The 15,281-nt window shown below is 35.2% G+C and overlaps 1 protein-coding gene across 1 annotated transcript in view; it reads left to right on the top strand.

The window, feature by feature from the left end:
- LOC143228408 (uncharacterized) overlaps positions 1 to 13,588 on the top strand; it is a 75,007-nt gene extending 61,419 nt beyond the window's left edge. Inside the window, exons 10-14 of the mRNA XM_076459674.1 lie at positions 837 to 933; positions 2,045 to 2,125; positions 3,526 to 5,049; positions 5,775 to 6,716; positions 9,242 to 13,588. Coding sequence (XP_076315789.1) covers positions 837 to 933; positions 2,045 to 2,125; positions 3,526 to 5,049; positions 5,775 to 6,716; positions 9,242 to 9,264 — 2,667 coding nt within the window. The 3' untranslated portion in view covers positions 9,265 to 13,588. The remainder of the gene's footprint in view (positions 1 to 836; positions 934 to 2,044; positions 2,126 to 3,525; positions 5,050 to 5,774; positions 6,717 to 9,241) is intronic.
- Positions 13,589 to 15,281: the final 1,693 nt, after the last annotated feature.

Here is a 15,281-nt window from a genome sequence, read left to right as displayed (position 1 = left end):
ATTTTGCTAATCCATACACCATCATTGCTTTAAAGATCGTTGCTTGTAAAACCGCTTTTGACAACACGATGTCATTTGTACAGTAAAACCGCTTTTGACAACACAATGTCATTTGTACAGTAAAACCGCTTTTGACAACGCGATATCATTTGTACAGTAAAACAGCTTTTGACAACACGATGTCATTTGTACAGTGAAACAGCTTTTGACAACACGATGTCATTTGTACAGAGAGAACTTCAGCACCTTCAAAACACAAAAAAACGATCACATTTTGTATCAGTTTTGAATTCTTATATTAACAACGTCAACAAAAAACCTACTGAGATGTACAGGAAGTGAATTCAGTAAACGGACAGTTTTAGATCATTTCAGATTTCCCTCACGTTTAAATATTCTAAAAATAAAACTGCTGAAGGAAGACAAAGTTAAGACTAACGAATGTTAACGTTCATTCTATTCCTTCACTGTTATATCAGTGGTATCTCAAAATAAACGAATTCAGAATATTCTTACTTGATAACTGTATATCGTATGTTATATAATTGCTTACATTTTTCTCAAATGACTTTCTTTCAGTTTTAATGTGGTACGAGTCTTCGTTTTATAAAGACACTTATAATATTAATTAAAACTTATTATTCATTCCAAATTGTTGTACAAAGCTTTAAATTTTTATCATTATGTAACAGTTTGAGACTGTTTCGTTAATAGCCTATAAGATTTTATTTTCTCTTGAAGTGCACAGAAAAACTGCCGGGTTTTTAATTATAAGTGATAAAAATCGATCTATTTTATTCACGTAAAATAATAACATTATTACATTTTCCTTACAGTTGGGATTGAAATGTGCTGACCTCTGCAATCCATGTCGTCCGTGGGCTATAAGCCAACAATGGAGTTTTCAGGTGTGCCAGGAGTTTTACCGCCAGGGTAAGACTAGTTATTATCTGTTAATCATTATTATAAAATCACAAGATGGAAATAAAATAATGATATTAATTGAACAAAGTTCTAATTTAATACCTTATTTCTTACACATGATAACTGTAAGATAATTTACTTAAGACAACTCTACAATCTTGACAACTCCTCAAACGTCTGGACGACTTATAATTCCGCCGGGAAAGTGTGTATGGAATTTCTGAAATATTCGTGTAAAATTGTATAAGGGCTATTAGCACTAGCCAATCATAACTTTGAATCTACAAAACATAGAGCTCATCAACAGCAACCGCCGCCGGCCTACTCTAATCAAATAGTTTTATTTAACTGTCACCCTTATAACACACACAGCTCCGAAAAGTCTAGCGTCTTTTTTTTTATTTTATGGACATTGATGTTGGACACTCAGGTGTAGAGTCCGGCATGCTAGCCGCTAGCTACCGTGTTTCTCCGATAATAAGACCTACCCATAAAATAAGACCTAGTGTGATTTTTGGGGATAGTTTTAATATAAGCCCTACCCTTAAAATAAGCCCTAGTTAAGAGTGGCAGGAAGAGGAAAGAAATTAAAAAATTAATTTATTAATTAGTTTAATAGTTAGTTAATTAGTTTGTTTAAGTATTAATCAGTTAGTTTAATAGTTTAATAATAGTTTATTTTAAATGGTTAGTTTAATAGTTTTACTTTGTAACTTCATTTTTTTAATATATCAAAATAAGACATCCCCCGAAAATAAGCCCTAGTGTCATATTTTGGAGTGAAAATTAATATAAGCCCTGTCTTATTTTCGGAGAAACACGGTACGTGTGGTTTTCATCAGCAGGTATCTCAACTACACCAGTATGTGTGTGTGTTTTTATTTAGCAAAGCCACATCGGGTTATCTGCTGAGCCCACCGAGGGTAATCGAACCCCAGATTTTAGCGTTGTAAATCCGTAGACTAACCGCTATACTAGCGGGAAGCACTACACCAGTGTTTTAATCGTTTTACATAAATATTTTACTTTTGTTTCTGATAACATAGTTTCGACATAATTTTGAATACTGAAATAGTTACGTTAATACACACGACTGAGAAAATTTGTATTTCGAAACCAGGTGATATCGAACGAGAACTCGGTCTTCCTGTAACACCTATGTGTGATCGTACAAGGACCTCTGTTGCTAGGATACAAACAGGTGAGTGTAAAACATTAGAATGAGCGGAAATGGAGGAAAAGCTTTCTTCCTGCGTTCAGTTTTATTTCCTTTATTGTTAAGCCGTAGTTAACCAAGAATTCAGACTGGCAAATTTTTATTAACATTAAAAAAGAAATTAGGCTGTTGATCATGGCAACAATATGACCTCTTGTATTGTTTTGTTTGTTTTTTAATTTCGCGCAAAGCTACTCAAGGGCTATCTGCGCTAGCCGTCCCTAATTTTGCAGTGTAAGACTAGAGGGAAGGCAGCTAGTCATCATCACCCACCGCCAACTCTTGGGCTACTCTTTTACCAACGAATAGTGTGATTGAACGTTACATTATAACGCCACCACGGCTGAAAGGGCGAGCATGTTTAGCGCGACGGAGATGCGAATCCGCGACCCTCAGATTACGAGTCGCACGCCTTAACCCACCTGGCCATGCCGGGCCCTTAGCTGAAGATGACTCCCATCCTGCGACAGTTTATATTTGCGTCCCCTACTTTCTCACCATTATGTAAAAAAAAAATAATAATAATAACGCATCAGCACTATTAACTCCTATAACAATCTTATACACCTTAATTAGATATCCCTGCAACTATATTTCTCTTTAAAAACATGATTCTAATCTGTCCTCGTATGACAACCGTTCCATTCCAAATATCATTCTAGTAACCATCCTCTGTCCAACAATTCATTATCATATTTAAGAAAGGAGCACAAATCTGAACCTTCATACCAATAATATCAACACTAATGCTTGTCCAAAAATGTGCAGTAGTTAGCCCAACAAAATCACTGGAACCGTAAATATAAAATCGTAATGTCTGCTAATGATCTTTAAAAATATCAACTGATTTGGGTAGGACGATATTCAATAAAGATCGATATTACGTTTTTATTTAAATCACTTTATACTAATTTTCCATATGTAATCGAATGTCAGTTCTTTATTAGTTTAACTACAATGAAACAGTTCTATCCAGGTCCGACCTGAGGAGGCAGCCAAGCTTGAGTGAGTACCCTAGATCATTGTCTCGTGTTTGGATACTAGAAACATGCAATCGACTCAGCAGTTGTCTCAGTAGCCTCGTCCTCAGGCCAGCTTTGATTATTCTACCGTTATTAATTAATCTTTAACGTCAATGTTTCAAACATGTATCCGAAAAAAAATGTGACCATACGAGCATTTCCCACAATCAACTACGTGTAGTTTGTTTCATTACAGGAAATATTCTTGACAACAGGAAAATAATGTGTGAAGTAGTTTCTTCCTTTGAATGAAAACCTAATATATCTTTTAGGCTTACAAATGTCAGTGTTTATAAGACTTTTAGTATTATTATTATCAAAACATAAGATTACGAAGTATGTTATTTCTTTTCTGGGTTTCAGATTTTTTCTCCTTTGTGGTGTCTCCTTTGTTTGAAATTTGGGACCAGTTCATGAACACAACCCTGTCAAACCAGTTAGTGAAGAACCTGAGATACAACCAGGCTGAATGGGAGAAAGTCCTCGAGAAGGAATTATGTGATAAAGAAGAGACAAGTACGTTTATTGGAGTAGCTGCAATGGCCATGGAAGAGTTCGCACCATTAGCATCAGACGAAGAGGATACGCTTGACGAATGTGGAAGTTTGCTTAGTGAAAGCTTCTTCTTGGGAGAAGCTCTTGGGACCTTCCAGAGAAGACGGTACAGTATGCCTGAAAAGATCGTGTCTATTCTACCAACAGATACAAACCGTCAAACACGTGCTCCTCGAGCTCTCGCGTATCGCAGGAAGAGTAACAACGGATCATCGTCATTGACGTCATTTCGAGTTCCTAGCCCTAATCTGTGCATGCTTTCTGAAGGAACCACCGCATCGAGGTTACTCCAGCCTAGAACAAGTATAGCTACACTTTCAGCTGGTATTGGTTCAATGTACCTTGACAGGTTTCAGATGTTAGCAGAAGGGAAGAGAGAACCGTCATTTCAGCATCTGTCGATCTCTTGCCTTGGAAAACCAAATGAAAAACTTGAGGATATAAAGACTGAAAAGATAGGAGAAGATTTAGATGTAGGATCAGAAATGATAGAAATTTCTAGAAGGAGAAGCAGAACATCAGAAGAGAGAGTGCCTCAACAGATGTGTGCTCAGCAGATAAGTTGCTCTCCAGGAAAAGGTGTCGCTGGTTTTACAAAAGAGGAAGTGTCTGATGAAAAACGTGATGATTTGGGAGATTCAGGAGGTGAAGATGAAGCCACAGTTCTTGATTGCAGCAATGGTTGCTGTACAAGGACCCCATCACCTAAATCTCCTGTACCTGCTATAAAAAATGCTCAACAAACTGAATATTTTAGACAATCAGATTCTAGTTTAATTTCGAGAAACCAGGGTAGTAATCAAATAATAACTTGTAATTCTGCACGTAGTATATGTAGAGAAAACGACTGGACTTCGCACCAGTCAGAAGATAGCAGTAGTAGGAATTCTGTAGACACTAGTGACCAATACTTGAACCTCCTAGGTTGTGAACATAATAGCGCCACTGTTCGGCTTGGTGCTGCTCGGTTAGCTCAACAAAGAGATGAAAGCTATGTTTTTAAGGAAGGTGGACATCGTAATACAGAATTCACCACACGCATGAAACAGACGTCTTGGTCCACCCACGTTAGTCGAAGTTTATCGGAGGAACGTCCAGAACCTCCTAGTAAGGACTTTGATTCTCCAGCCCCATCTCTCAGGGTGTCAACGAATAGTTTATCTTCAACTAATTCTCGACTGACTTCTCGCAGAGGTTCGGCTCCCGTAGTCGTCACGAGAAGCGCTCTCTCTGAATTCCAGGATCTGAGTGAATCTTACGATGACTTGAAGGAACGTCCACTCGCTTCACCATTTGGTCGCCGTTGGTCCATTCCAGCTGAACCTGTAATAGGTAGGTATTCTTTCTGAAATATTTTCATATCGCGATTTAATTCTCCTAATAATGTTGTTGTTGTTTTGCTATTTTAATTATACAATTTAAAACTCAGGTTTTCACACAATTACCTATTTGTCAAACATTACACTTGGTTCTTTGTTTCTTTCTATTTGTCTTTTGCTGTTTATTCAGTTGGCTGAACAATCAGTTCATAGCTCTTGAAAAAACATTTTTCCTCGATTTTTAAATAACGAGTTGTCATTCAAAACAGTTAAGGTATTAAAATAGTGATAACAAAACTATCGTTGTTTTTATATAGGAGAAAAACTACGAAACATTACTCGATTACTTACAGTATTCTTCCACAAAATTTAGAACGAGTAAGGCAATAAAACCCAATCAGAACTTTTGATTGGTCTATTTTTTGTGTACAAACTTGTCAGTATTGTATGCAATGCAATAATGTTTTTACATGTAGAGAGTCTAAAACCATTAAACATACTGATTTATGAAATTTTGACTGGAGAATTTCCTCTTCAATTGTATCGAACAGCAAACACTATCGTGAAAAAGAGAACATTCTGTTAAATGACTTTACATTTACTTTATGAAGCGCACGAATCGTTAAAAGAATATGAAGCTAGCCTTTTTTTTTCTGAAATAAAAATACAATTTCTTATTTCTTATGTATAGTTTACATACGATTGTATTATACATCCAAATGTAATTTTATATTCAAGGTTTTCTTCCCGATTCGTTCTCTTCAAACTTGAAAAACAAACAAGACGAGAACCGTCGCTACAGTAGACAATATCTACAAAAAGAACTAATTCGACGTCATAGTTTCGGATTACTCGACAACTTGCTTGTCGTACCATCTTCGGAATCGGAAAACGATGGCTCTAGCACTGCTCCAACCAGCACTGGAACCACCTGCAGCACGAGAAGAAATAGTTCTGTTCAGCCAGGAACGATTCATCGTAGTTTCACCAGTCGAGGGGCCTTCTTTGATGATCAAGAAGGGAGCTTCAACTCAGAAACTCAAGATGTCTTCCTTCCCAGCATTCTGCCATCTATAAAACAATTAGCCAGAAGACGAGGCTCCCTACCCGTGGACGTTCCTCTCATGAGCCGTTTGAAGCCTGCACTGAGTCCTACGCACCCGCGACCTGCTTTTGAAATGGAACCGCTTCAGAAATTAGAGATGGAGGCTCGTTCAGAGAACTTGGTTTGTAGGAGAAAATCAGTGGGGGAAATCTTGCAAGTGCTTTTGTGCCCCACAGGTAATCGCTTAACGTTTCAGGGATTGAACGCAGGATCCAGCAGAGGGCAACAGGGAATGATAATCAGTTCTCGTCATCCTGAATTTCAAGGCCTTTCTCGTCGCCGCTCCGGAGGACTGGAACTCTTCTCAGGATTTTGGCACTCAAAAGCTCAGGAGAAATCTCCAGAACAGTGCACATATAAACAACGGGTTAAACTACTTCGGCAGTCGTGCTCTCTCGACTCCTCGGGCTATCCGGAATGGCTTTTCCAATCTTCAGTTACCGACACCCTTAACCACGCTGTGTGCAGTAGTGGTACATTTTCAGTTACCACCGATGGATTCTTAAATACCGCGAGGTACCAACAAAGGCGGGGATCAGTACCCATAAACTTTCGCCTTCTCTCGCTGAGCTCAGGTTTGTTTAAAGGCTTAGATTATTTTGGTTTTATAATGGTCGTTCAGGCTTATTGATTTAATAGAAAAACTCAAAATAATTTTGCGTCGTAGTATTTTGTATAGACGCTCAATCACTGGTCAGAAATATATGTTAATGTTTCTATAAATCATTTTGTATAAATTTCTTCGCATCAGTTAGATTGACATTGATATTTTGAACGTGAGTGGAGAGTTATACGACACGATGGCTAAACGGCTAGATCACATATTCTTGGGGTTCGGACGTTAATATATTTAATGTCAAACTGCTGACCAAAAACAGATCAACCAGCCAGCAGTTTGTTATTCGGCCATTCTTAAACGAATAGCAGGTTTTACTTTCAATTTTTAAAGTCTACACAGCTGAAAAAAGAAACGCATGTTCACCAGCATTTTCTGGTTTTAATATTAGTCGAACCTGTGGATCCGCAGCCCGGCAAGCTAACCACTATGCCACATACTATTTATCATTAGTTGGAAATGAAGACTTTATTAATTTATTTCTAAATTTTAATTTATTTAAGGATTACATTAGATTTTTAAACGTCTGTTTAGACTTATTGCTTAGAAATAAATATTTATATTATCATTGTTTTTAAATATATTTACAGAAGTTGCCTCAAAAATCGCATATAAATAATTACTCATTTAAAAAAATATATTTTTATTTATTAATTGGAAATAAAATATTAAGTTTTCGAGATATCGACATAGCTTTCTATACCCTTAATTAAGAAGATGAGAGAAATTATTTTGTTTCAATTTTTAGCCGAGGCATTATGGCTCATAGAACGGCTCTTCATCTCTTGATCGATTTGAAATTTGATTACACTTTTGGATTCAGGAAGTCAAATTATTTCGATTGGTACATTTGACTTTGCCCAAGGTCTCATAGACCATTTACTCTAATTCTGCCAAAAAGAATTTCAATTTTATGGTAGGCTGGTAGAGATCCTAATGAGTAATAAAATTTAATTGGGTATAAGCGCGCCACTAGTGCAAAAAAAAAAAAATATAGCTAATTAAAAAGAAAAAAGGATCGTATATTAATTTACTCCAATCCAGACTAAAATAATTTTAAGTGCCGTGGCTTTTGGGGATTCTCTCTTGTTTTTATTTTCCGCATTAATTTCACGTTTTCCTTGCTTCTCTTAAAATCATTGTGGAAACCTACCATTAATATTTAAAATTAAAGTTCTAATATTATGTGTTTTAAAATATATTTGTACATTTGACCCAAAAGCCATACGTGTGGTGTTTATTTATTAGTTTCAATAGGGATTTGGATTGCCCATTTTTTCGGAATATACTGGTGACTTGTGCTCATGACTAAGACTTAGGTTATACTTGTTTTAAAATGTCTGTATATACAGTTTTACTCGTTAATTTGGAGGTAAGTTTTGGATTAGTCTTCCATTAAAACGTTCGTATAACTTTCATGTGTACAGTTGAAATGTAAGGCTTACGTTATTTTTTTCCGATTTACGTAGGTTGTTTGCAGCCAACTGAAACTAAACGTTTAGAAGATCTTCGTGTTTTTTAACATGCATTTAGAACTTTTGCCTTGAGATGGAGATAAAAAAAAAAACTACCACCTCTGAGTGAAATGTAGGATTTAAAACTGTCATCAAGAAAAATGTACTTACCCTTGTAAAAAAACTTAATAACCAAACACAAATTTATGATCGTTGAAAATTGTAAACTTAAATAAAATAAATCAAAAGAAAGTTTAAAAAACAGTTTTCATTTTCCAACGCTTTTTCTCTTGTTTGTATGTATTCGATAAACCAGCACTCAGGTTGTTTGTGGATGAACATTTCCACTGATTGATAAAACTGTTTCATTGATCTGTTGTTTTATTTTTGATCGTGACCCTAGAGATGTTTAAAGTTTTGCTAATTATAATATATATAATCTAGTGGTTAGGTCGCTCGACGCATAATCCGCGGGTTCGAATCCCTGTTGCCAAACATGCTCGTCCTTTCAGCCTTTGGGGCGTGATAATGGATCAGTCAATCCCACAATTCGTTGGTAAAAGAATAGCGCATGAGTTGTTCGCTAACTACTTTCCTTCCAGTCTTTTACTGCTAAATTATGGATGGGTACGTGAAATGAAGGTGGACACCGTCAGGGTAAACATGCTTGAAAATCAATGTTGTGTTGGCACCTAAGGTACTTCAGTAAGTGGCCTCGGAACTAAAGAAAAAATAGATATCCACTGTCTATACGACCCGGAAACGTATTGTACTCGACAAGCAAGTAGTGTGTATGTGTCTTTAGAGATGGCGCTATATGGCAGGTTATTGTGTTTTTAGCTTGTTATAACTACTGATTATGTCATTAACATAATTTTTTTCCAGTGGCATCTTCCTCAGTTTGATTTGACGTCTTCATAACTTTTGTATTTTGTTAATATCAATCATGTGAGTCTATTACAAGTAATTTTTAATTTATCTACATTTATTAGTTAAATCTTTATCAAATGAATTTTTTTTTCTCCCACAGGTGACACTCCTTCGGAAGATTAAGGGAAACGCCATTTTGTTTCAAACACTGAGGCTTAGCTGTTGTGCTCAAAATGTTCTGTACCACAGTATCCACAGTTTTATAATATACATCTAAAACTATGCAATGAGTCCCCAGTGTTTGAATTTTTTTCCATTTTATTTCATTTTTAGCTACGAGCAAAGTTTCGTGAATGTCGCTATAAACAGAATTGTATCTGTTTTTGTCATATCAAGTAGCACGTAACTGTATATGTTTGTACGTATATATGTGAGATCCTGAGAAGAAGAGATTGATGGATGATGTAATGTGTAAAGGTGTGCTACACATTAACATCCCAAGAAGTATTCTACATAATAAGTTCAGTTTGGCAAGCTTCAATACACTGTTCCAATTGGTGTTTCGTGTCATTTATTTTTTTGAAATGTTTAATTTATTGTTTGAGAAGTGTCAGTAAGAAAACCTTCAGTATTATCAGGTTTAGCTGTAGAACTGGTCTGGACTTGTATCTGAACTTCTGTCTGCTTATATTCCATTAACCTATGTTTATTTGCATGTTCCATCACAGTGTATCTTGTTGTAGTACTACAGTGTAGAAGGCTAAAATAACTGTCGATTGGTGATCATTAGTTTAGTGGAAGTTAAAACATTTGAAAAAATTGCAACATCAAGTGAGGTTAAATATATGATATTAAACTCATCTTTGGTTTAATTTGATAACCTCGTATCTGCGTACTATGTATATATATATATATATACACGTATAAAATTTATTGAACAGACACTATTATATGTGTACTGTAGAGATAAGACAACCAATTTTCACTGAAAGGAAGGAAATGGACGTGTTTTTTTTCATTATAAAGAAAGGACAGTGTCTTGAATGTACTGTACAGAAAATACACTATCATATTGGAACTGCGGACAAAGATTACTATTATATTTATACCATGGGGGGGTTACTATTATAAAATTCTATTTATACCATAACAATGAACGTACTGTGTTTCTACTCTAGAAGCTACTGTAATTGTGCCCTAAAAATGATGCTGTAGAAAACTAAAGATATATTCGCACCGTGTGTAAAGGATATTACTGAATAAGTATCATATAGAAACAATTCTATAATAAATTATATGTGCATCAGTTAAAGACATTTTCTTATTTTGCCCTATGGAAATGATGCTGGTGTCTTTGTAACGGAAAGAGGAGATATCATTGTGTTATTTGTCCATAGATATTGTATATCTTGGATGCAAATGTTGCTTTATAAACCTCAAGCAATATAGAAGCTACATAATTTACCGGTTCTTGGTGAGACAGCGGTAAGTCGTCGGATTTATAACTTTAAATTGAGGGATTCGCTTCTCCTCATTGGAAGCAGCAGATAGCCCTAAGTAATTTTGCTATAGCATACACATAAATTATAAGTCAATTTAGAATTATAGTGCATCACGTGTAGATGTGTAGAGGTATAGGAATGTTTAGTATTTGCACCAAAACTCTCGTTACGTATACTGTGTTCCCGGGTGGGGCAGCGATAATTCTACAGACTCATGACGTTAAAATCTGGGGTTCGATTCTCAGCGCTGAAATTAGAAGCTAGTCTCAATATGGCTTTCCTCTGAAACAAAAGAAATACGAATTGTACGTGGAAAATCTCTCGAGGTAGCATGCGAGATTAATTATTATAATAGTCGATTTTCAACTGTTGTTTATTCTGTGATCATAGAATTTAAAGCAAGAATGTTACAAAACGCATTTAAATGTTACCACCAATTAGATGGTATTACTAAACACTTTAAGGAAACTATATTAAAGTAAGAAAAATTAAAGCTTTTCTTCTGCTAGTAAAATTTCACATCACCAGTCGCATGGTAACTTATCTACCCCTCGATGAAACTGATCCAGTAAAACACTGGTACTAAAATTAGGCCTATTTCTTCTGGTTATAAGCCTTATTTGTTATCATTTTCGTAATGTTAGCTATTATCCAGTCTACCTTAAGATTAGTGAAAAGTTTCAATTTCCTTAAACTGAAAGATAAAAGGCACTAACTTTAAAAATACCAACTTTTCATATCTAACAATGAATCAATATTGTCGACTTCCTTATCCAACAACAAATCAATATTGTTTTCTTCTAAACGTTCACTTGTAAGAATTCTTTCATTCGCCCACTGTTAAAAAGTCATTTGATTCGTATTTTACTCACTATTCCGGTTTATTTCACGTTAATTGCGTTGAAAACTTCTACTGAATCAATACTAATAAAAGTTATTATAAAGAACAGCTTATTTACTCATACAAAGTCTATTGGGATCCGGCGGGTTAAGGCGTTCGACTCGTAATCTGAAGGACGTGGGTTCGAATTCCCGTCGCATCAAACATGCTCGCCCGTTCAGCCGTGGGGGCGTTATAATGTTACGGTCAATCCCACTATTCGTTGGTAAAAGAGTAGCCCAAGAGTTGGCAGTGGGTGGTGATGACTAGCTGCCTTCCCTCTAGCCTTACACTGCTAAATTAGGGACGGCTAGCGCAGATAGTCCTCGTGTAGCTTTGCGTGAAATTCAAAAAAAACAAAACAAACAAAATCTATTGAGTTCTTTATTAAGTGTTGATTTTGTTCGAAGCATTAATTCAAGGCTGATTTATCAGTTTGGTAGTTATGAGTTTTAACAGAGATCCACATTCTCTGTGTTCGTTAAAAAAGTAAAAAAAACTCGTGAACACAGTCATATCGCTCCATTTAGCTTATAACAGAAACGTATGTTACATTTGTTTTGTTTTTATTTCCATAAAGCGATTTCAAAGTTATGTCACATTTTGTAAATATACGTTCGTCTTTGTTAAGAACAAAGAACGTAACTTTAAAATGCAAAATAATGCAGTTGTAGCAACAAAAGGCTTAGCACTGGATCTCCCTAATTCTTTTTCTCTTTGGTATGACCGGGTGTGGCCTTATGTTTAGCATGACGGACTGTGTGACAAAGGTCCATTGTTAACGTTACGTTGTTGTCACTCTTTACACATTGTGGGATTCTAGGTGCATTATAAGAGTAACGATCAGATCCCAGTATTTTATCAGACAAGAAAGTTCTAAGAGTTGCCGTTGGGTGTTGTGGGCTAGCTGCCTTAATTTCACTCTATAAGCCCAAATTTCCGATTGGCTAGCTCATATAACCTCGAGAAGCCTTCCGCAAATATTTGAAACTAAATAAACCTTTTCCTTACCCCCACCCTCTCTAGAATTACTGCAAATGCTACATATATCTATAAACATAGTACCATCCAACGATACATTGCAGTGAACATGTGTTCTACACATCGTAAAATAACAAGGTTCCGAACAACTAAATGTATCTTAAGATACTGTATTGTTTTGTATATTACTTAAAAGTTGATTTGTTGACACGTTTTCTTTATATGCTTAGTAATGTGTGTCGTTGTTGTTGATTATGAGTGACAGTTGGCAAACGTTTGATTTCTTCGTAGTTAATGCTAGTTGTCTTCAAGACCAAATACGTCACCGTGTTGTCTCCCGCTAGTACAGCGGTAAGTCTCCGGATTTACAACCCTAAAATCAGGGGTTCGATTCCCCTGGATGGACTCAGCAGATAGCCCGCTGTGGCTTTGCTATAAGAAAACACACACTCGCCGTGGTCGAATCTAAATGTCTTTTTTTCTCTCTCTCTCTTTCGTGATTTCAGTCAATACGTTCCTCGCATTAAAATAATGTTATTATCAAAATAGCATATTTATGGCTGAAATAAGTTCTCTGAAACATTTTTTTCATCAAAGTTTTGTAAATTGATGAATAGAATGTGGGGGAGAAACTTGAAATTGGAAATACAACAATTTAATCGTAACGTATTTGTTGCATTTTCTCTGTCTTTTCAATTTTACGAAGTTTATATTATTCAAGAGTAATGGGTATTTAACATTTTTGACAAGTTGTTGTTTTGTTTTTTTCCAAATTAAGACGTTTTTTTTATGTGTGCTGTAAATTAATATACAGGGCTTTAAAACAAAATCTTAGAAATACGATTTATTCAGTTGAGATATTAGTTGTTTTGTATGTTTGGTAAACCCAGTTAGATTACGAATAGTATTATAAACATTTCAAACAAATATCTAGTATAACATTTTGTTTAAAGTTTTGACTTACATTTTGAGATCCATACTTAATTGTTAAGTAACACTGCCCTAAGACATTCAGTCACGGACACAATTTTTACGCCATTCATATTGGTTGTGTATGTACTGTGAAGAAATCGTAATTATGTTGTCTTTCATGTTTATTCAAAGTACAGTTGGAATAAATACTACCTGAATATTTCTGTGCCATTATCACTGGTCGTTAATGAATTATACTTAAAGGCATAACAGTCATTTTAAATAATGAACAACGAAAACATCCGAATACTTTGTAAAGAAATTTGTCTTTAGAAGTTAGAAAAATAATATTAATTCTTAAGAGTTACGAAGGCAGAAAGTCGAATAAATTCCAAGCTTCATGCTCGGTGTGACATACGTTCCAAGTTTTTAGGGTTTTACTAAAAAATCTCAAACTTACACAATTTTAAAACGGCTCTCACTATAAACATACACTCTTCATGTAGTGTTTTGAAAATCATGTTATATAAAAACATAAAAATATCTACACTTTATTTGTATGTTTACATAGCCCAAATACATGTTGAAGACAGGGAAATGTAATTTAATAATTGTCATTAATTAAATATGCAGCTGTTCATAGATGATTTGAACCAAACATATTACATAGAGCCCTTAAGAAATTTGACGGATTGAATTTACTTTATTTCTTTTTATTGTGCAAATATGAAACGTTAGGGACCGTTAGCGTAGATAGCCCTCGCGTAGCTTTTCGCGAAATTTAAAAACAAACAAATATGAAACGTTGGTTTTAATTATTTATTAAATTCTAGACAATACACAAGTATTAATCACTCATATTTTGTGGATTTGTTATTGCTCCAGGTTATGACAACCAGTTCATTATCATTATTTTCAGGGAGGAGGGTAATTTTGTCCAAATTACAACAACCAGACCGTTAATGTTTTAGGGTAGTGTAATTTTGTTCCATATTGCTATTACAATAAAACTAACTGTATAGCATACTTGATTCACTGGTGTAATTATATATTAGTTTAATTTATAATCTAAGTAGCCCTGAAAAGATCTGTTTAATGCTGCTTTATACTTAAAATGCTCAAACTATAGGTATAATCATAGAGACTAAAAGTAGTCCTGTATGTCCAAATTGAAAATCGACAATACGACAGTATTAAGTTTGTCATGGCCTGCACATCCCAAACCCATTCTTAAGGCATAAACTTAATATTGCAATTATTACAGTCTCACTAAATGTATTGTGTTAATCAAATAAATATCCACATGTACGTCTTAATCGGTCCGGTGTCTCAGCAGTAAGTTTGGCGGCTTATAACGCTAAAAACTGTTGGGCACAACACAGCTAGCCTATTGTGTAGCTTTGTGCTTGCCCCCCACAGTGGCTCAGCGGTATGTCTGCAGACTTCCAACGCTAAAACCCGGGTTTCGATACCCGTAGTGGGTAGAGCACAAATAGCCCATCGTGTAGCTTTGTGCTTAATTCAAAACAAAACAGCAAACAAAAAATTTACCATCAACATAGAGGCCTCCTTTTTATATTAACATAAAATATTCAAAGTGCAGATATTTGTTCTATACACCAAACATATCTAACTTATAACCTTAAGTAGTTGTGAAAGAAGGGCCATTTCTTTTCGTTTAATACGTAATATATTCAAATTCTACATGAATATTACATGTATCACATCAACTAAATATATTAACACTGATATGATACTTTGTTAACATATCAGATACCTTATAGAGGTGAATAATCATTCACTTTTACAACTTAAGTCTTGCTGTTAACATAACTAAATAGAGTAAACATCAACCTTCTTACCTTGTTATGTTTAATTATAGTACCTGATAAGACCTCATAGCTTCTACACTTATCCATAGAACA

Source organism: Tachypleus tridentatus, chromosome 10 (genome assembly GCF_004210375.1).
Source record: "Tachypleus tridentatus isolate NWPU-2018 chromosome 10, ASM421037v1, whole genome shotgun sequence".
Classification (NCBI taxonomy): domain Eukaryota; kingdom Metazoa; phylum Arthropoda; class Merostomata; order Xiphosura; family Limulidae; genus Tachypleus; species Tachypleus tridentatus.
The sequence above is the reverse complement of the archived record's forward strand: the minus strand, read 5'-3'. Positions and strand labels throughout refer to the sequence as shown.